The sequence below is a fragment of the Amyelois transitella genome, chromosome 8 (assembly GCF_032362555.1).
Source record: "Amyelois transitella isolate CPQ chromosome 8, ilAmyTran1.1, whole genome shotgun sequence".
Classification (NCBI taxonomy): Eukaryota; Metazoa; Arthropoda; class Insecta; order Lepidoptera; family Pyralidae; genus Amyelois; species Amyelois transitella.
This window is the reverse complement of record NC_083511.1, coordinates 12,019,504-12,042,277: the sequence shown is the minus strand read 5'-3', so window position 1 is coordinate 12,042,277 and position 22,774 is coordinate 12,019,504. Positions and strand designations below refer to the sequence as shown.

Below are 22,774 nucleotides of genomic sequence, written 5' to 3'. Positions count from 1 at the left end.
AGATAAATCATTTATTATATGGTACCTACTCATATTAAGCAAATAAAAATTTGAATTTGAAAAAGGTTGATCCGAAAGTATGTATAAATGAGTCATCAATATCTGCCGACGCCAATTTTAAGAAAGATAATACCGTGATACTCTAAAAAATACTGTAAAAACCACTAAAACAGATTAAAATGAAATTTGATATAGAGATAGAGTTGACCCTGAGGAAGAGGACCTTTTTATTGCGAAAAAAGAAGGTCGGACAAAGTCGCAGGCAAAAGTTGGTAGTATATGTGTACACACTACACTACACGACGTTATTTTAAAACTGACCATATTTCCTTCGTCTCTAGGTACGTAGCTTTTGACAACTTTTAAAAGAAATTTATTGCCAAACAAAAACATAAAATGCTACTTAGATGATCTAAAAATTTATATGCAAGAAGAAAAATATTAAGTATCTAACTGTTAGGTATTTTTAATATCAATTTCTTTGGAAACTAGTTCTGTTCCGTCACCCAAATCAACCATCAATCAAATAACTTTTTTAAAATAACCCTGCATAGAAGAGTTTCAGTTTGTGTTCCCTGCGATTGGCGGTTGTGACACAGCGTTACGTCACGGGTCCGAAATAGACGGCCGCTTTCTGTAACACGTCGGGAAACGCAACAGAAACAGTCTGCTCCGCGCGCGAAATGTCTGCGCCCGCGCATCTCCTCCTGCTGATATGCGTCGCGTGCGCAGCAGGACAAACAGAAATATTTATTGGTTAGTTGTACTAAATTTGTGTAGAAATGCATCGTGTAATCACAATGTTCTTTCGACTAATTATAAAAATAAAAACAGTTCTCAATCGGATGAATAAAAGTTATTTTTTCTTTATCTGAACTTCAATGCACGCTTCTGTTAAAAACCCCACATCCTAGTAATCATAAACAAATAAACTTCTCTAACTTGAACCTAATTTAATAAAGCTTGAGAATTGGATAAAGATATCTTGGTTGTATTAACAATCTCTTGATTAAATTGTAGACTTCAGTCTCACATCCATCCACACCCATTCCACATCTCGGTTTACTCCCGACTACATTGACGCAGCTTCTCTTTTATAGCCCGAGGTCCGTAAAGCGCAACTTGTTAGTGATACTTGGCTGTGTAAAGCGATGATTTACGGTCAGGGAAAACATCGTCGAACTATAGTATAAGATATGATCAAACCTCAGTTAAATCGTGGTCACAGCGGACCCCGGGTTCCTCTCCAGAGTGAGTGGTACACACATCAGACCATCGCTAAGAGATGATGATAATAGTCCCGGTCGCAAACTGTTTCCAGGTGTAACGGAGCCGGACCCGCTGCGCGGGCAGCAGCTGGCGGCGGCGGTGGCGGCGGCGCTGGGCGGCCGCGCCCCGGGCGCCCCTCCCGCGCCCCCCGTTGAGCCCGATGAGCCATTAGCCGTGCCCGCGCATATTTGTTCACAGGTAATCCTGTTGTGTAATGATGACATGAGAGGGATATTCTAGCTCCCTCTCTCAGAGGTTAACCAAACAGAAAAAAAAAAACGCCTTGTGAACTCTCATGGAAAGCCCTAGAAGATTTTAGGGGACAGATTGGCGGTAACAAAAAATGACGTGATACCAGTTTGAAAGGAATGGAGGATAGAAAACCTGGTGTTTAGAAATGTGGAAGGCATAAAACTCGGTATTTTTATTCTTCTACAATAACCAGAGGGTCGGTAGTAGAGTGGAGGAATAGTGAGTGACGCTGTAATTGCGGTATCTTGATACAAGTTACATTTTACATACCTATACAACATTTATGAATACGCCGGTGATTGCAGGCGCGCGCAGGAGCAATGGGCGTGGCCCTGGGCGGGGGCGCGCTGGCGGCGGCGCTGGGCTCCGAGGCCGGCGCGCGCGCAGGCTTGCCGCTCCTGCTGCTGGACGACGGGCACAACACTAACGGAGACGCGCTCGCTATGCACCCACACCCAACTGTACTCGCACAGGTAATTAATGGTATTTCAACATATGTGTACTTAGGTATTTAAAGTAATTATATACTCGGGTCTTTATCCCTGTAACTCATTGATAATGTGTTTAAACGGGAAATTTAAGTAATTGAGCACATAAAAGATTAACTCTCCGCACTAATTGGTCCTATATTTCAAAATTATTCAACGTCACATGCGGTCTAAGTATATTTCTAATTCTCTTGTAAAATCATACATGATTTACATTATAGAAAATAAGCCAGTACCACGAAAACTTATTTAGCTAAATTTCAAACTATTTAAAATAAAATTATAAAGTTGTTTTTCACTATCCCTATTCAATAACTTTTTTCAAAAAAATACAAATAATCTGTATATATACACAGTCACTCAACCTCTTTGCAATAAGAAACAAATTCAATAAGTTAAACCAGGCCACCTGTAAAAAATATTATTAAAAAAAGAGAATGACGCGGGAACTGCATAATAAATATTATTAAAAAAAACTTGTGTGTTTTTTTTACTACAAATTGGTTCTACCCAAGACGAACTATAAAAAAAGTCAATTAAGTACCTTCGAAGGCGCACAATCTAGCGTCTGACATAAAAAATGTAAACCCAGGTTACACCTTATTTTATGGAACATCATAAGCTTAAAATAATGTATTTAATTGTAAGTACGACACAGATTTAAAAACATTACAAGAACGTAAATCTATACTAATTGTTGAAATTTATGTAAAGAATCGCTTCATTTCCTACTATTTGTCAATTTAAGTCCATACATTAAATAGTATCAACCTCTTTTTCACATGTTACTGGCCAGTTATAAAAAGTTACATGTTTAGTTTTTTTATTAAGGAACTTGAGTGAAAAAATTTGAATATCAAAAACTAACTACGCAATAGTTCATCAAAGAGATAATTTTAGGTCGCTTTTATTTTACAATATATATAATTTAAAGTGTGTGTGCGTTTTTATTTGTTGTGAAGCTCTAATATCGTAGTTCGCGAATTGAACACTAATACTTACTAATAAAGCTGAAGAGTTTGTTTGTTTGAACGTGCTAATCTCAGGAACTACGGGTTCGAATTAAAAAAATCTTTTTGCATTGAATAGACCATTTATCGAGGAAGGCTTAAGGCTATATAACATTACGCTGCAACTATTTGGAGTAATTAAAAAAAATTCATCCTTGAGGGCTTCAATTATGCTCAAAATAACTATTTCACGCGGACGAAGTCGCGGGCACAGCTGGTATACGTAATTTAAAGTGGTCAAGATAAAAACGTAGACAGTGAATGTGTTACCTGGGTGCAACAGAGCAGAGGCGCGTGAACGAGGCGAATTTTTAATTTTTAAGTTTGGACTCATGAAAACGTGGTCTTTTGTGACAATAAATATCTAAGCTTCGATTCTTTATATGGATGAGGATAAATGTAATAAAAAATAAAAAATAAGTTGAGACTGTTGGCTCTGCCAACTGCCAAATGTGTAAAATAAATGTTTACACATATAGATTTTGTCTCAGTAGGTGGCTTTATGCACAGGTGTGCTCGGAGCTGTGCGAGGCGAAGGGCTGGCGCCGCGCCGTGTTCCTGTACGAGGGCAGCGCGGCGGGCGCGGCCCTGATCGCGCCCGACAGCGCCGCGCTCGAGCTGCTCCCGCGCATGCTGCCGCCGCCGCGCGACGAGGCGCTGCTCAGGTGCGAGCTGCAGGGCCCAGCTAGAACGAGAGAACAAACAAACGGCTGAACTGCTGAAACTTCACATGTTGGAAATTTCCTTGGTCATTTCCTACGCATCAGAGTCAGTTCCGATATCGATATATTAGATTATATTTTAAATAATAATAAATCTTTATTCAATTAGCATAATATAAAAATTAACATGACTTATAATAATGAAGTGCAAAATATAGCACAGTCTGAACTAGGGTGGAAAATCACTCTATTTGAGGTGCGTAGTTAGCTAGTTCAGAAGAAGCGGCAGAACAAACTAGAGCAACTAGAACAGTCCTATTCTGAATTCAGGTCTTAAAATATGAACGAATCTACTTATATTTTAGGAACCTACTTCTCTTGCTGAAGAAATCGGGCGCGATGAACTTCATCGTGTGGTGCTCCGCGGCGTGCTGCGCGCGCGTGCTGGACGCGGCGCAGCGCGTGGGCCTGCTCGCGGACACGCACTCCTACATCCTGCTCACCCTGGACTTGCACACCCAGGCCTTGGAACCCTACAGCCACGGAGGAGCGAATATTACCAGTGAGTCGACGTTCTGTAACAGGTTCCGCGAACTTCGCGCCCAGAATATATATATATACATATATGTAGGTATAAAGCGGCGTAGCTCTGCACAACTACGAACAAATAAAGTAACTCATTTGCTTTGGAGCTAAGGTATTTACTACTCGTACAAACATATTCTGTGACTCCAAATTTTAGTATGTATGATATTCTAATTTACACCTTTAAAATGGGCTACTTTTGTCTCTGCTGAGTTACTTTCCATAGACCAGCGTTGGGGCTATTGTTAGTAACGTCGGGCAGGACCCAAACCATTGGATAATCCATGAATATGATAATTCTATCTTGATTTTGGAAAATAGTAATCCATCGGGAGGCATGAAAATAATGCATAGTAAATTTTATATGTTAAATAATGCATTGTATTTGTCTCTTAGTATAATATTATTATTATACTATGTCTTATTTTTGTTATATTTCAGCATTCCAGCTTTTCGATCCCGAGTCAGAAGGCATGAGGTCAATGCTCAGCAAATGGAAGGCGGCTTACCTGTCCCGGCTGTCAGGCGCCGCCGACGTGTCCGCGGAGGTGTCGCGGGTGCTGCGCGCGCCGCCCACGGCGCTCGTGCTGGCGTACGACGGCGCCGTGCTGCTCGGCGCCGCGCTCGACCGCCTGGCGCTGGGCCCGGCGCCCCCGGGCGACTGCGAACGCGGGCGGGGCTCTTTTCATGCGGGGTCGCTGATTAATTATATAAGATCGGTGAGTGTCCGTTTCTTTGTCTGTACTTGCAGATGTTGGCTTGATTGGGTTCTATTACAGTCAGTAAGTAGACTTCACCTCTGAGTCTTTTCAAGACGAATTGCTCTCAGTAAGGTTAATCTTGGTTTTGTCTTGATGTATGTTATCAGGCACGCAGCACGTATGTTATAATTATAGGAGGAATGGAACGCGTCGCTGTGCGTGAGCGGCGGCGGCGCGTCGTGGGAGGCGGACGGCGGGCGGCGCTCCGTGCGGCTGGGCGTGGCGGAGCTGGCGCGCGGCGGCGGGCTGCGGCGCGCGGGCGAGTGGGCGCCGCGCGCCGGCGTGGCGTGGCGGCGCCGCGCCCGGCCCGCGCCCGACCGCCCCGCCGACTCCATGGAGAATAGGACCTTCACGGTTTTGATTGCTCTCGTTAGTATTTTTCATCGGAAATTTGAGTGGGTTTTACCACAATCTGCCTGATGGTAGAGGCCTGAAGTGGAACTTAATAATGCTTATAGAGAGACGCGGCAGGCAATTCCCAACTATTTCGGTTCGCAAAAAAAAGAATGTCGCGAATAGGGAGCTGTGTTGCGGACACGAGTATATATCTAATTTGGGATTTAGGTAGGACTGACTAAAGAAGCAGTGAGTCGAGAACGAGAATGGTTATATGTAAAAGAAAAGGCTGAGAAGACTGATGTCGTACGTCGAGGACGAGAATCAGACAGGCTGTGGCTGAAGATAAAGCGAAAGAAGTACCAATGCAAGGAACAAGTACCATAGTAGAAAAAGTCATGTTTTAACTTTTATTTGACAAGGAAATTAAAACATAAGGAAATTAAAATATTCTGAATAAGTACATGTCTTAAATTTATTCTGACAAAATGTTTAAATACAAAATATCAGAAAATTTATTGACGATAATATTATTTCCCAACAGAATTCTCCGTACGTGATGGTGAAGGAGTCTACCGAGAGATTATCCGGAAACGAGCGCTACGAAGGTATTTTCAAAGTCTACCTGAAGAAGCGGCGTCGCACGCGCACATCACATTGCGCTATTTTGTATGAAGTGTGAAAATATTGGAAACGCGCGCGAATATCAAAGCTATAATTTATTTATGACTTGTGTTCCGCACCTAGAAGGTAACGGACCCTTCGCGCGCGAATCCGTTTCGCACTTGCCCATTTTATTTAAATTTTCTATGGCTTCAAACATAAATCAATCCAAAAAATAACCTCACATCACGAGTCAGTTGACGCAACTAATAGCTGCACCTCTGAATACATCAGATCGTTAATTCCAAAGCAACCTGAAGCAATGAGCAGCATTCTCGGCAGGGTACTGCATCGAGCTGATCGAGCGGCTGGCCGAGCACCTGCACTTCAACTACACGTTCGAGGAGCAGGCGGACGGCCAGTACGGCAAGTACGACGAGGGCGCCCAGCGGTGGGACGGCATGACGGGCAGGCTCATCAACGAACCGGTAACACGCAGCGGCAACTGGATGCGCACAGGGTTTCAGGCCCGACTGCTACACAAAGATAGATTTACACAGATTGAGTAAGCCTCGGAGTAAGTTTGAAACTTGTGCCACGAGATAACTCAACATACATACATATAGTCACGTCTAATTGAGATTCAAATAATGACAGGTTGCTACTTAGCCCATCGCCTAAAAGTAGAATCTCAAGTTTATTAGTTTAGTTTATTTTAAGTTTTCTTAAGTGCCGGGAACCACACGGCGAGATAACTTAAAGATACTAAATTTTATAATAAAAGCGTACCTATATAGATAAACATCCAACATCCAATCCATTAAACAGAAAAATAAAGTTTCTCATGATGACTCGAACCCGGGAAATACTGTGTCACAGACTAGCGCACTACCGCTGCGCCACAAAGGTTTAATGCTACCTGTATTTGAGATGCCATTATAATGTTTGGACACCAGGATATCGACTTCGCGATCACAGACCTGACGATCACGGCGCAGCGGGAGACGGTGGTAGACTTCACCACGCCCTTCATGAACCTGGGCATCACGATCCTGTTCCGCAAGGCCGAGGAGCCGGAGCCGGAGCTGTTCGCCTTCCTGCTGCCGTTCTCCAACTCGGTAGGTAACAACCGTCGTCGTCTCGACCACTGCAGAACGTAGGCTCCCAAAGATGTTGTCATCTGTCTCTCGCCGAGCGTCTCCGCCACCGTGCTATGACGCCTGAGGTTCGCTTTCCTACTTTTCTCTACCTTTTTTCGGTCTACCTCTTCAATTCTTAGACACGCATATCATCTTGTACTTAGCTTATATTGAATGCCAACAGAAATGCATCCATCCTTTACTTCATAGTGAACACTTTGACATAGACATACATACATATAATCACGTCTATATCCCTTGCCGAGTAGACAAAGACAACAGTCCCGAAAGACTGAAAGCCAAAACCAAGCTTTTTCGCCAAAAGAAAATACTCATCTGGTTGAACAACTTTTGTTAAGACGTCTTTTCCATGATTCGGATGATTTATCTAGTTCATAATGGTTCTGCATCAGGTGTTCCAGATCTTCGACTTTTATACGCCAACAGAAAATGCTCATCAGGTTGAACAACTTTTACTAAAACGTCATTTCGATATTTCTTATAGTTGAGCTGAGTTGTTATGGTTATCGAAATGATATCGATCAGCTGTTCCAAATTCCAAAATAAATTATACCATGTATGTTGGTCAGGCATAAGAGCTCTACAACCAAAAAAAGTTTCATTCAAATCCGTTCAGTAGTTCCGGAGATTATTGTGTAAAACAAGCATACAAACAGACAGACGTTTTTTTCAAATTCATAATTATGTCTTTTGAAAATACTTATACTCAATGTACAGACAATTTTTTTACTGTTTATGTATATTCCTATTTTCACATTTAACCTTACAGGTTTGGCTCTGCCTAGGTTTCGCCTACTTGGGCACCTCGCTGCTGCTATATGTGGTGGGGCGCCTCTGCCCCGAGGAGTGGCAGAACCCCTACCCTTGCCATGATGAAGTAGAAGCGCTGGAGAACCAGTTCACGCTGGCCAACGCCTTGTGGTTCAACCTGGGCGCTGTGCTACTGCAAGGCTCCGAAATAGCTCCCGTGTAGGTCACGTAAAGCTTGTTCCACTGTTGTCTTATGAAAACTCTACACTTTTATCAGTGATTGAGAATAGAACTCCATATCTTTTCCATGAAAAATTCTCAACCATATCGGAGGGCCCCACCAGTTGGAACACTAGTGAGCATGACATGACATGGCGAGCTCCAACACTTTGTCACTTTGTTGATCGTGAATATTTTTCATGTTTCTCATTTCAAAAATGATTTTACACAATATAATTTTATCTTGTGTTTAATTATAAACATGTTAAATTTGTCTTTGGTTATATTTCTTTATGATCACACACAATATCCCGCCGCAGAGCGTACGGCACCCGCGCCGTGGCGAGCTGCTGGTGGCTGTTCGCGCTGATCATCACCAGCTCGTACACCGCCAACCTGGCCACGCTGCTGGCCATGAAGTCCTCCAGCGAGCTCATCCACAACGTGCAGGAGCTGGCCGACAACGACCTGGGCATCACGTACGGAGCCAAGGAAGGCGGCTCTACATATACGTTTTTTCAGGTAACGATAATGTTTAAAGTAATTAAGACCAATCTTAATAATTTGGATATCAACTATGTATATCACTAAGCCAAGCGGCTGAACCTGGCCTTTCAGTCTTTTCAAGACTGTTGGCTTTGTCTATCCCGCAAGACGTAATTATATGTATGTATGTAAGCATGTTAAGCTATTTCCAACGAAAAAAGCGTTCGAAACGCAGAATGTTGAGACGTCAAATGCACTTAATTGTTATTAAAAAAACCCATAGACAGGTCGCATCTCCTCAACATGACTCCAGAGACTCCTCATTTCGTTATCCACATGGCCCGTGGCGACCCGGATAGCATAGAAAAACTTGTCTGTCCCAAGCCGAAGGTGTCAAGGAAGAGCACTGACGAGTTTTAAAATATAATTCCACAACATTCTAAGGTAAACTAAACCATTAGTATTTAATAACATTGTCAAATTCCGCACAATTGACAAAGCATTTTTGATTGGTATTGCAGCACTCTCAGAACGAGCTTTACAAGAAGATGTTCGAACACATGAGCAAACACAAAATGCCGCAGTCCAATAACGAGGGAATCAACAAGTAGGTACACACACGTCACGACACCCCCTTACACTCGATCATTAGGGTCCTCGAGACAAATTAATGTGTGTCCTATAATGAAGGGCAATCAAATATTTGAATTAACCTTCTCATTTACTATGCGCGATCTTCTCAACAAACAGTGTGTTCAGTTACATTCTGTTACATAAATAACCCCCTGCCACGTCGGCAGGGTGCTGAACGAGTCGTACGCGTTCCTGGCGGAGTCCACCACCATCGAGTACACGGTGGAGCGGAACTGTAACGTCACCATGGTGAGAATTGCTACCCAGTCTATTGTAATAGGATAACACAAATTATTCCAAAATCCAGCTTTATAGCGGAAACGAATTTTCAGGCACGACTGCCATAAACATTTAAATATAATTTCGGGTCCGTTGATAATTACTTTGTTAAATTGGTTAACAAAGTAATTACCGATGGACCCGGAAGGTCCATGCGGCGACGCTTATACTTAAATTTTTATACTCTTTTTTGATACTCTGACGGTGAGAAAAATCATCGTAAGGAAACCTTTCAAATCACAATTTATATTTTTTGTTAAACTCTCTCACTAAACTTTCTGAAGTTCCACTTATAATTTTTGTAATATTTTCAGGTTGGAAACCTGTTGGACAGCAAGGGTTATGGTCTCGCTATGAAGAAGAGTAAGTTAACATTTGAATCCTTTAACGGTTCTACAATAAGCTTCTGGCCGTTTATTTAACAATTAATATATTTTTCAGATTCCCCGTACCGCCAGGAATTGAACCTGGCGCTGCTGCGGTTCCAGGAGGCGGGCATCCTGCGCGAGATGAAGCACAAGTGGTGGAAGGAGATGCACGGCGGCGGCGCCTGCGATGTGAGATCTTCAGCTGGAGCCAAACATAAAAACCTTACGTAGCTAATACATGTCAAATTAACCTTCCATTAATCTAGAAAATACTAAAATGCAAAACCTGATTCATTAAATATAGTAGGTGTTTCTCAATGGACGTGTGAGTTCGTTTGCTCGACAAAAACCAAAAAACTTGTCCTTACTGACCTTAGGCACCTGCGCAGTAGACCAGAATAGACTCCAGAACACCTCTCAATCTGTATAGAAATCTCACTTTCTGTATGTAATTAAGATGTATGTAAGTAGGCTGGTTGAACGTGTAATCTCGGGGCAAGTCTTGTCTTCCTTGAGCTTCTTCCGCTTCTTCAGAAAGCGGTGTCGATGGTCTACGGCAGGCTTCGCTAGTGTTCTTACTCATATTTGCTTACTGAATTCCAACGACTCTAAGACACGTCCGAAGATTTATCCTACCATATCTTACTTGACCGTATCATATTACCAGGTAGCAGAACAGCACGCGAACGAGGAGCTTCGAATGCGGAATTTCCTTGGTCTGTTCTTGGTGTTGGTGGTGGGGTGCGCGCTGGGCATCCTGGTGTCGTGCGTGGACCTGGCGTGGGCGGCCGCCAAGAGCACCCGCGCGCCCGGGGCCTCCTTCCTGCAGCGATACTGGACCGAGCTCAGATTCGTCTTCCGATTTGATCTGTCTGAGAAACCACTGCAGGTGAGCTCACTAATGTTCTGGTGTTAGTGATGGGAACCTGGCGCCGTGCATGTTTCTGCAGAATTTTGTAGGGACCAATCGCAGTTTACGAATGACGTAGTAGGCAAGAATTCTTCCAACTGAATAGAATAGAACTGAATAGATACTCAAGACATCACACAGCTTCTTCTGCCTCCTGACTTTAGTCCCGGTTGCATCCTCACCACTCTGGAGAGGAGCCTGGGGTATGTCTTTGACCATGGATCCCGAATTGTGTGAGTTTTACACGAAGCGACTTTTGCAGGGGAACCTAACTCATATTGGATCATGTTTGCACATCCAGTGGCTTGAATGTGCACGTTTTTTCACGATATTTTCGTCGTTCATATACATATGTCTGCACCGGTTGCAGCTTTCTTTCTGTATACGGCCTGATGTAATTCCCACTCCCAGGGCCCGCTGCTAAGCGAGTCCAGCGGCTCGCCTGCGCCGGAGTCGCAGCAGGGCGAGGAGTCGCCCGAGGACGAGCGGCTGCGGGCGATGTCGCTGCCGTCGGCGGCGGGCGCGGCCAGCCCGCGGCGCCGGCGCTCCTCCATGCACGCCGCCAGCGTGCGCCTCGCGCGCCACGCCGCGCAGCGCTCGCACACGCCTACGCCGTCGCAACGATAGCTGTACTCTGCTACAGGCCGCGCGGAAACACTATCTTAATGTTACAATCTATCCCGCGGGAAGTCCGGGATAAAAAGCCTATGTTTTATTCTCTTTAGGTACCTACATAACAAATTTCATCATAATCGATTCAGTAGTATTTGCGTAAAAGAGTAACAAACGTCCATACATACGTACACACTCACAAACTTTCGCATTTATAACATTAGTAGTATTTGTTTGGATATTTAAATAAAGAAAATCCAGGTAACTACGTATTTTTATTGAAAATAACATAAAACAAAATAAAATAATAGTCATAATGAATTCCATTTCCTGTAAGTCATATTGTTTTTAAAGTGTTACTTACTTTTATTTAATACCTAAGCAAATGGACTTCATATCTTAAATCGGGATCGGAGTTGCGATCAGAAATGAGTCTCAGATAAATATCGCTACGAGGAAAACCTGCGAGCTACTAAAGTCTACAAGCTACGAAGTTCTACGAGCTACGAAAAGTTCTCCAAACTACGAAGATCCATGAATATACTGGCGCGTAACTGGTCGCCTTAAGTTATGTGAATTTAAGTATCGTTTAAAATTAAATAGCATTTTTTGTTATTGTTACGAGTATGAAAGGGTGACTTTCATAATTTTTCAAATTGGAAAAACAAATCAAAATGTTGTTTGAATAAGCAAGCGAAGCTCCTACACTGTTGAAATAGACTGTTATATAACTTATAATAATTATATTTATTTTAGTTTTATTTGACAAGCGTAGAATTATTAATTATTAATAAGTACCTGTATAATAATGTGTGCTGTGGAGTACTAATCTAGACTTTTAGATAATAAAAATACTATTATGGCTATTATAAAAGTTATTTCTTGTACATACAAAAAATCATAATTACTTATCTTAATTATAATAATTTTTCGATTATCCTTATTAAAATTAAGTGCTGTGGGGTTCCCGGCACCAAAAGAAAAAGAATAGGACCACTCCAACTCTCTCCCATGGATGTCGTAAAAGACGACTAAGGGCAGGCTTATTAAGGGTAGGCTTATAAACTTGGGATTCTTCTTTTAGGCGATGGGCTAGCAACTTTTGGCACTTCATTTTGATTTTCTTTAAGTGTTGAAAATTAAATAATTTTACTTTAGAAATAAAATAGGAGTAACCAATTGTAAAAAATGTAAAAGTATGTCTATCTATTTTTCACTATCCGTTCCTTTCTTATCGCTAAATGATATTTACCCACCTCTCTAAGCAGATTTACAAGGCAAGTGTAAATATAAGCATTGGAAGGGGAAGGCTCAGAGCAACTGACCAACGGATTTCGACCAAATCTGCGTTTTTCTAGGGAAAAGTTAGGCCCTTATCTCAAGAGATTCCATTATATTATGAACGAACGAAACTTACCTATCATGCAGAGATATTTCATTGTTTCTCTATATATTTACATACATAGATACAATAATCACGTCTATATTCCTAGCGGGGTAGATCGAGACGACAGTCTGAAAGTGAAAAGACTGAAAAGCCACGTTTGGCTGTGGGTATGGCCTAATGTTGGAATCGGGATTCAAATTTTACAAGAATAACCCCAAGTCTATTATTATTAGCTTATTATCTTATGTATTTACCTATAAAAAAAAACAAAGAGTATGCTAGCAACACCAAAGTCATGTATCGACGAGGTGAGGTGTGTCGACGCATGCGCGCCGGCGGTATCGAGCGGGCGGCGGCAGTGCCGAGGATGGAGCCGCCGACGGCAGCCGGCCCGGCCGCGCCCCGGCCGCTCGTCAACCCCGACGAACATGGAGAGGTCGACACCTCCAGGTAGGGACCACGCGCCACTAAAGGGGCTAACTCTTAAGTTCAGTTTTGCACAATTTTCTATTGGTAAATCGACATAACTAGGTGAGAGTACTGGCCAAGAGGTCTGGGTCTGTCGCAGACTACTCTCCCTCATCATGGCGAGTTCCCCGTACACCTTCTGCCATTAACCGTCGGGGCCTGGGGTCCGCTTTCCTACCTTTTTCTTTCCACTTCTTCCGGTGTCTAACGTCTAACGCTCTAAGACCATTGGCACGCATACCATCTTCCGCGACGTCAGATACAGTTACCAATAACTTACTGATTTGAATTTCAAGTTACACAAATACCTAAATAGTTAAAAAAATGCTAGGCCCTTATACAATTCTTATTAATGGTATTGTTCTGTCACTGTTCATCTATTTGAAAATTATGAAACTGAGCTGGACAAACAAATAAGTGAAGAACACATTGAGAAACATCGATCGTATCGAATCATTTTGTCCTCCCTCTACTTTCGGATATAAATACGCAATACATTGTTACCTACTCAATTTTTTAGGGCGTTATATTAAACTCAATGTAAGAAATAGGATTAAGGTCTTCAATCATATTTCTCTGGTTTAGGTAGTACCGTATTCACAAATAAATAAGTAATCTAGGCTGCTTCAATATCCACAGACACATGATGGCGGACGGGAACCACTCTTAATATTGAATCATATTTAATTTTGTGCTTATCAAAATCAAGTAGGAATGATAAGAACTCTTTTATTTATTCGTACAATTAACTAATGAAAATTTAAATTCGACACAGTTGTGAATTTGTGGACTTAATGACAGGGTTTTTTTTAACAAAACTGTTATGAAACATTCAATGACATAATACCTACCATTGACATAGCTCTCCGCAGTTGGAGTGTGCCGCTCCGAGGCAAAATGCGTTTATTAAATGACTGCGGAATTTTAATATGGATCAAAGAATTTCTTCATTATTCCGCCGCACAGTAATGGTGATGCTAAACATCATGGATGTTTGAGAAATACAATAATAAATACTGACCAAAATGGTAAATGGCTTGTGGCCATACATTTGAACGTGGCCAACAGTTTTGAATACTAGACTGAATGTCTATTCAAAACTGTTGGCTATGTCTGCCACGCAAGGGATATAGACGTGACTTGTATGTACCAAAGTGGTCTTAGGTCTTGACAAATCTTAACTATTTGGAACTGCCATTAATCTCTTTCTCACGTTTCCGCGTGGGTACGAGATCTCCACCGGAAACCTTTTGACTTCACGGATCGCTTTGCAATATTTTTAACCTACTTCAAAAAAGGAGGAGGCTCTTAATTCGACCGTAATCTTTTTCACTTTTTTTTATAATAAATTTAGTGCGTTTGACCTCAAGCAGGAGCCCTAAGATGGTGCACGCAAACTCAAATAATGCCTATTCACTCCGGCCGTGTCTTAATCTCTCTTAACATTTCTCTGCTTTTTTTCATTATGACCTTACATAAATGATTATTGAAGCTTCATCATGTAACTACTTATTCCTCAATCAAAAAATTATAGGAATCTGTTAAGCTTGGTAGGTAGGAGTAACCTATTGGTATTCTTGAGCATGCAATTTGTCGATGCGAACTGACGCATGGCACCAGACAGGCCGACGCCTCGCTGAACCACAGCTGCAGACACAAGCACCGCCACGCCCGCCTCGTGGTGCGCCACAGTATACCTTATATTGATAAACAATATAGAATCATGCCTTCATCGCGATAGATTATGGCGGCAGAGATCACGGCTCTCTATTTACTGCTGATATTCATTTCCATGTTCATGTTATATCATCATCATTTATCATTCATATAAACATTTGTGACAAAACTAATAGTTACAACGATACGTGCGCTACAACTCCTACGTCCGCCGTTGAAAGTTTAAAAACATTGTCTGATATACATATGTATTGTAACATTTTACATTTCTCGCAAATAATAATATTACTTACTTAAATCCCGGCCTTTATATAAACCGAATCTGATTACATTGGATTAAGGATAAACGTAACATCCAGCTATCTGAATGTGCAGTATTCGTTTTAGTCGTGACGTCTTCTCTCACCTCTCAACCTAAACGAAGTGTTTAAAAGCCATGCTCCATTAAATTGTCACGGGTACGAGAAAACTGTAATTTTAATTAAAATGCTGCCGGAGCGGCGCCGAGAGAAAAAGCTAGTTGAAAATAAAGATACTGATTGTAACGAACAGATACCCGGCGCCGAAGGAGGCGACGCACAAGGTGCGCGGGCGCTCCGACCTGCTGGAGATGATGTGCGGCGCCGACGCGGTCGACCCCGAGCTGCTCACCGTCAAGACCTTTTATTTCTTCTTTTATTCTGGTAGGTACAAAGTGTGGACTCCACAGGTTTTTAGGCTCCGATGACCACAATCAAATACTCAACCTTAAAGATCTTCCGTGACCTGTCACCCATTTTCTGAAGTGTGATAGTAGTCGAATAATTTTTACAGTTCCATTAACACATGAAAACACTCTGGTTCTGAACTCTGGTGCAGGTGCTTAAAAACTCTAATATTCCAGCTTTCGGCTCCCTGTTCCCCCTGATGGGAGTGTACTTCAAGCAGATGGGCATGAACGCGGGGCAGTGCGGCTTGCTGATCGGCACGCGGCCGTTCGTCGAGTTCCTGTCCGCCCCGTTCTGGGGCAGCCTGGCGGACCGCTGGCAGAAGGGCCGCCTCTTGCTGCTGGCCTCGCTCGGGGCCTGGGTCGTCTTCACGCTACCGTTGAGCTGGGTGCAGGTACATTCATGTTTGAAAAGCTATTGGGTTACCGAGTGATTTGCTGACAGAAAGCTGAGATTGCTAAGGTAGTTCCTTGGCAAATGTAGACGACCACTGAAAATAACAATGGTGAATTACTGACAGCAACGAGGAAGTCTTGAGAGAAATTCTGTCAGCTTTGTACTAAAAGTAATCTTCACTATCGCATTAATCCATGAACATTTACTTTTTTAAATGTAAAATAAATTACACACATATGAAATGTGAAATTATGGAACATTAAAAAAGTATTACCTACATTCAAAAACTTACACGTGGGCCTAAAAAATATTGATCCTTAGCCGGACGCAGTAGCGTGCGTTCAGCCCCTGGCCAACGGCAGCGGCTACGAGCTGGTCTCCCCGAAGTACGACGAGGACTGGCCCGCCGTCCCCCGCAAGTTCAAGGGCCCGCAGACCAGCGGCCGGGAGGGCTCCCCGCTGCCCGTCAACGACGCCACCAACTTCGACCCCAACACCCAGAGCGACTGGGTCACGCCGTTACATTCCTACATTGTGTATAGGTAATACATACATTTATCATACACCCATTTCAATCACATCTCTATCAATTCAAAGGTTGACAGAACCATACATACATACATACATATGATCACGTCTATATCCCTTGCGGGGTAGACAGAGCCAACAGTCTTGAAAAGACTGAATGGCCACGTTCAGCTATTTGGCTTAATGATAGAACCGAGATTCAAATAGTGACAGGTTGCTAGCCCATCGCCTAAAAGAGGAATCCTAAGTTTATAAGCCTATCCCTTAGTCGCCTTTTACGACATCCATGGGAAAGAGATGGAGTGGTCCTATTCTTTTTTGTAATAGTGCCGGGAACCACACGGCACCAACAGTCTTAAAAATAAGACCAATTAATAAATGAAATATAACGTGGGTTCGGTTAGTGCAAATTACTCTTTTAATCCACTTCAAGAGAAGAAAGGACATCAGGACCCGAAGTGCAGCGGCTGAAGGCGTAAGAAACAAAGATGAGCGAGAGCGTCCATTTAATTTTCATTCAAATCTGTAGCGACATGTCATGACCAAAGAATAAGAGGTAATTAGTGTTAAAATTTATATCAATACTTAACTAACTTTGCCTTGACTCAATTACCAGCTTCATAACATTGCCGAATAAACCATCATATTATCTTACCAACTCTTCTCACTCATCCAGGACCCCTAACATCCAGAAGACGTTCTTCTTGCTGCTTCTCCTGGTCGTCATCGGGGAGTTCTTCAGCGCCCCCGCCATCACTCTGGCCGACTCCGCCGTCATCACTCTACTGGGAGAGGACGCGGACCGGTACTGTATCTCGTACCTTTACATAAAAATTAAATCCATCAAATTAAATGAGTCACAATGAATTTATGTTCATTTAATTATAGATATATACCTGGCTACTTGACAAAAGTTACCTTCTTATATACTCCGGACAATGACAACAGCGTAGAACTTATTTTGCCGTTGTTAATAACGCACGTTGGCTAGTTATGAATAAATGTTACAAAGGGATTAAATCGCGATCCTTGATTAGTGTGTAATAATGTCTTTTATTGCTTTTTTCCTGTGATTGTGTTAAGATTACAAGCCATTTCATTAAAATGTTATTCACTATATATGTATAATATTTTAAAGTTTTACTCAACGATTGATATGATAAGTGTAATTTGTGTTTAATATGTTGTTGATTAAAATGATCCTTTTCTTCATCTCACTGTGGTATGTGGGGTCCGCACAGCAAGTTAGTCTATTTCACTTTGCACTATCGCTCATTATCATTATATACTCACATTTGCCTGCAAATCAATCATTCGTCATTCGCATCTTACTTTATTTCATTCCCTGTATGCCTTCCAAAAAGTATTTATATGATAAAATTATTATTGTTAAGATTATTTTCGCCTTCAGCTTTCCGTATATATTTTTAGAAATAGGAGCTAAATATTTAATTTTCATTTTGTAGTAGGTACTTATACATATTACTCGTATCGCCATCAATATTTAGTTCATCGCTCACCAAAATTACTATTCCAAATTCATCGATCATTGCTTTTTATGATGCGCCATCAATAAACCTACTATTGACTAGTATACAACAATGGTCACTAACATCTGTCTCGTGGTCAGATATGGGCACCAGCGCATGTTCGGGTCCCTGGGCTGGGGGCTGGCCATGTTCTTCGTGGGCATCGCCCTGGACCACAGCACGGCCTTCAGCTCGCACCCCTGTGGAGGCCCGCAGCGCTATGAGAAGAACTACACGATTTGCTTCGCGACTTTCTCCGTGTTGATGGGCGCCGCGCTTATGACTGCTTCGCAGGTATGCAACATATGTGATTGTGGATTCACCGTCATGGATATTCCAGAAATGAAGTAACTTATGTCATCTTAATGTACTCGTAAGTTTATCTATGTGAAAAATTTAACTGGTTAGTTTTTGAGAAGAGGGCAGGAAGGCAAATGGTAGTGGCTTCTTATAAGATGATATATTTTCAGATCAGATTTAAATACGAGTTCGCGAGCGCCGAAGTCCTGGCGCCCGAGGCGGTGGTGGCTCCTAGCGAGCCCACGCACGAGGAGAAACTCCAGCAGCAGCTCGCGGAACAGCTGCAGCTCCCGGGCCTCGACACCAGCGCGCCGCCGCTGCTGCAACCACCTGTACAGCACGCCAAGGTAGATCTCACTGAATCGCTCCATCGGGGTCATTAATTATTTTTAGAGAGTCTGTTAAAGAAAGTAAATTTGAGGTTAGCACACCTCCCAAGATTCGACGAAGGAAGGAAGCGGAAGATTTGTAGAGTCATGGCTGGTGGCTTGATTGTGGTTCCCCCGGGTAACTTCTTTCGTGTCATAAATAGATAATTTATAATACATAATTGAACAGTTTGTCCGTTGAAATTAGAAGTGTAAGTTTGAATAGTGTAACAGGCACAAGGAATAAAGACATGATACCTATATCCATCTGTTTATTTAAAGGTGTTCGCGCAGACGACGCGCGAGATGCCCGAGTGGGTGACAGTGCTGCGGCAGTTCCAGAACGTGAAGGCGGCGTCGTTCCTGCTGGTGGCCTGGTTCATGGGCTTCGGCATCGGACTCATATTCACCTTCCTCTTTTGGCATCTCCAGGTCTAGACTGTCATATTATTTTTATCATCTTTATATATAAACAACCGGCTGCTAAAATTTATTAACGAACGATTCGTTTAAGTTGGGGTATAAGAACAATTGTGGCTACAAAACTAGAGAGCGTGCGAGGATTCTAGACAAATGAGCGAAATTATTTTACTCGTTCATTCAGTAGGGTGTCAAATTGAGGATTAGCTGAACAGATAAAAAAGAACTAGGATGTAATAATTCTAGATATGGCCTTATCCACTTGAGCACATATCACACAATATAAGCGCTTTTAGCAGAATAATTGGAATTTTATGGAATTATTCCCTCTGGTTTCAGGACATCGGCGGCTCACCCACACTGTTTGGCGTGGCGTCCGTAATCAACCACATCTCCGAAATCTTCGCCTACTTCTTCAGCTTCAAGCTCATCACGCAGATGGGCCATGTCAAGGTATTATTTCTATCAAAATTTTAGGAACCATAGTCGTTCTTCCGGCACCAGGGGGGGACATCTAGGCTGCTAATGATCCAGGTGTGGGGAAACAGATTATTATGAGTAGTGATTCAAGTCTGACCTCAGCTTTAGTTGCTTTTAATAATATCCAAGGAAGAGATAGAGTGTTCCTGTTGTTATTGACGGCCTCTGTGGTTCAGCGGTAGTACGCTTGTCTGTGACACCGGAGGTCCCGGGTTCGAATCCCGGTCAAGGCATGATGAGAAAAGAACTTTTTCTGATTGTCCTGGGTCTTGGATGTTTATCTATATAAGTATTTATTATAAAATATAGTATCGTTGAGTTGGTATCTCGTAACACAAGTTTCGAACTTACTTCGAGGCTAACTCAATCAGTGTAATTTGTCCCGTATATATTTATTTATTTATTTATTTATTTTATCTATAAGAGCCAAGATTTGCCTACCGTATTGGTAATTTGTGTAAAGGATAGCAAATTAAGTAACGTCTCTCCTCCAGGTGCTGTGCCTAGGCCTCGCAGGCAACGTGGTGCGGTTCCTGTACATCTCGTGGCTGACGGACCCCTGGTGGGTGCTGCCGTTCGAGTTCGTGCAGGGCGTGACGCACGCGGCGGTGTGGGCCGCCTGCTGCAGCTACATCGCTCACGGCGCGCCCCCGCATCTGCGGTCCTCAGCGCAGGGGGTACTGCAGGTAAGGGTTCTATTTTCACCAAACCTGTTACCATTCGTTGCTCGATGCGCCACAATAATCAGTGCTGATTGACAATTAGCTGAATTATTCATATGCAGAATAGGACGTGACAAGAAATTGTCATAGACCCTAAACGGATCAATGACGTCACGAGGATGCAACGTCAAGACATAGGTATTTCATAAGAGTTGTAAACCGCCAGGGTCTCCATCACGGCCTGGGGCGCGGCTGCGGCGCCGTGCTGGGCGGCATCGCGGTGGCCAAGTGGGGCACCACGCGCACCTTCGCCGGCTACGGGCTGCTGTGCGCCGTCGCGCTCGCCGCATTCGCCTTCGTCAACTTCCGAGGAGGCGAGACTGAGGTATGGACTCCAATTGAAAGACGCATTCTTTAAAATATAATATAATTCTAATATATATCCTATAAATTTTAAAGTATTTTAATGGTATAAATGAGGATCTTAAACAAAGATCCAATCTTCAGTATTTGGTTATGTAAAGGTCATAGAGAAATCCGTTCCTCAGAAAGTTTGGATATTTTTAGTCTATAACGATTTAGTATTTGCCTCTACCAGTGTAATTGATTTAACATTGTATGCCAGAACTGAACAGAACAGGCATTCATACCTGCTGTGCTAAGCAGGCCGTTAAGTGAATAGAAATATTAGAAACTTCCTGTTGCCCGCGACTTCTTCCGCGTAAATTTCGATTTTTTTTCTACGTAAACTTATTTGCAGGCAAGCTCATGCCTTGAATTAATTCAAATGACGATAACGTTTGTTTTAGTGAACCGATTTTGATGAAAAAAATTTTAAATGTTTTTCTGAGTTAAAACAAAGCAATTGGTGAAAGTTTTAAGTAAATCGGTTCAGTACTTTCGGAGATAAGCGTGATCATACATACAGACAGACAGGCAAAAAATTCCAAAAAAATATTTTTGCTTTCTATTATTCATTCTATGTGTCCCTCAATCCAATCAAATCTTGCTGTAATTTCTACTGATGTTTGTTACAGGTGACGGCCGGCAGCGCGGCGGCGGACGAGGAGGCGCGCGCGGTGGCGGAGGCCGGCGTGCTGGCGCCGCACGGGGTGCCCTCCAACCCGCTGCCGCGCGCGCTGTCCTCCACGCGGCTCGCCGACCTGGCGCACCACGACCAGTACGGAGCCACGCAGGTGAGCTGTGCCCTCGGCACTTCATCTGCATCATGATAGGAACCTCAAGCCAGCGGCCTCGCGCACTTAACCTGTTCTCAAACCTCCTGGGCTAATAGATACCACCCACTAAATAAATATTTCCCTCTCTCTCTCTCTTACGTTTGCGTGTTCCCAATTGCACCCCATCGCAATGCTTCTGGACTCAGGATGGATCTTTCGACGTCATTAGTTTTGGGTCTAAAATACTCTTTATTATGATCACTCGAAATTTAACACATAAGTGAGGATCCTAAGTACCTAACATTTCTTTACATAGTTAAAAGAAGGCTACATGAGAACCTTAAACCAGCCGTATCAAAAATAGTGTATTGAAGTAAACTATGTTGTAACAGAGCTACGCCGGCGCCGAGAGCCTGGGCGTGCCGGGACAGGCGCCCGCCCCGCGCCCCGCCAACCCCTTCCTGGCGGAGCAGCAGCAGGCCTACAGATAAACACGACGACCCACCACCGCGAACATGAAAATCGGAATAATATAAGAGTTTCAGAAGTAACAAGTTCTGGTCAATGAGATGTCGCTGTCGATGATCATAAAACCTTAACGTTTTGATTTTATATATCAACTAGCTGTGCCCGCGACTTCGTCCGCGTGGAATAGTTATTTTGTCAGGCGGTCACGCGTATTAGAAAGAACGCTGGTTCACCGTATTAAATGTTTCGCTGCAAATTGCTTATAACGACTATATCTCAAAACCTATTCGTCTGATTTATATACTGTAAATGGCAATTTTAGTCTACATGAAAAGGTGAAAGTAATAAACATATTTATTTGGATAAGGATTAATACTGAATTAAAGAAAATTGGTTTCAAAATAACTTATGTTTATAATGAAAAAATAATCTTAAAAAATGAACATAAAAGTGGTTATTGTAAGTAAACCTTAAGAGATAGATATATGCTCTCGCGGACTTTTTTGTGGCAAAAAATGAGTACTTCACATCTTTAGTACATTGTTTTACTATATCGTTGTTGGTTTGCGCAGCGTTCGCGTGGAAAGCTCGCAGATGGCCGACTCATTCAACTTTCACCTGCAATGTTGACGTTTCCCGTAGGAAATCCGGGATAAAATGTAGCCTATAGCCTTCCTCGATAAATAGACTATATAACAGTGAAAGAATTATTCAAATCGGTTCAGTAGTTTCTGAGATTAGCGCGTTTAAACAAACAAACAAACAAACAAACAAAACAAACTCTTCAGCTTTATAATATTAGTATAGATTCTGAGATTTATTT

General features: G+C 42.6%; 2 protein-coding genes and 1 long non-coding RNA gene across 3 annotated transcripts; 2 read left to right on the top strand and 1 right to left on the bottom strand.

The window, feature by feature from the left end:
- Window positions 1-671: 671 nt before the first annotated feature.
- On the top strand, window positions 672-12,240 carry LOC106134075 (glutamate receptor ionotropic, kainate 2-like). The gene is made up of 18 exons (XM_060945582.1): window positions 672-756; window positions 1,322-1,467; window positions 1,827-1,994; window positions 3,530-3,684; window positions 4,047-4,243; window positions 4,708-4,985; window positions 5,163-5,396; window positions 5,908-5,971; window positions 6,309-6,454; window positions 6,923-7,084; window positions 7,896-8,095; window positions 8,416-8,617; window positions 9,103-9,188; window positions 9,382-9,463; window positions 9,808-9,856; window positions 9,935-10,050; window positions 10,529-10,750; window positions 11,183-12,240. Exons 1-18 carry the CDS (start codon window positions 684-686, stop codon window positions 11,396-11,398), a joined length of 2,796 nt encoding a protein of 931 aa, XP_060801565.1. The 5' UTR covers window positions 672-683; the 3' UTR covers window positions 11,399-12,240.
- An 868-nt stretch (window positions 12,241-13,108) lies between these two features.
- Window positions 13,109-22,097, top strand: LOC106134076 (major facilitator superfamily domain-containing protein 6). The gene is made up of 13 exons (XM_013334033.2): window positions 13,109-13,220; window positions 15,468-15,598; window positions 15,799-16,016; window positions 16,340-16,560; window positions 17,223-17,351; window positions 18,177-18,369; window positions 18,546-18,722; window positions 19,026-19,175; window positions 19,503-19,616; window positions 20,138-20,329; window positions 20,532-20,690; window positions 21,343-21,501; window positions 21,876-22,097. The coding sequence occupies exons 1-13, from the start codon at window positions 13,138-13,140 to the stop codon at window positions 21,972-21,974; spliced, it is 2,025 nt and encodes a 674-aa protein (XP_013189487.2). The 5' UTR covers window positions 13,109-13,137; the 3' UTR covers window positions 21,975-22,097.
- LOC132901994 (uncharacterized) lies at window positions 16,493-17,538 on the bottom strand. Its single transcript, XR_009656972.1, has 3 exons — window positions 17,465-17,538; window positions 17,202-17,367; window positions 16,493-16,545 (listed from the first exon to the last, which is right to left on the bottom strand). It is a non-coding gene; the product is annotated as an uncharacterized LOC132901994 (long non-coding RNA).
- Window positions 22,098-22,774: the final 677 nt, after the last annotated feature.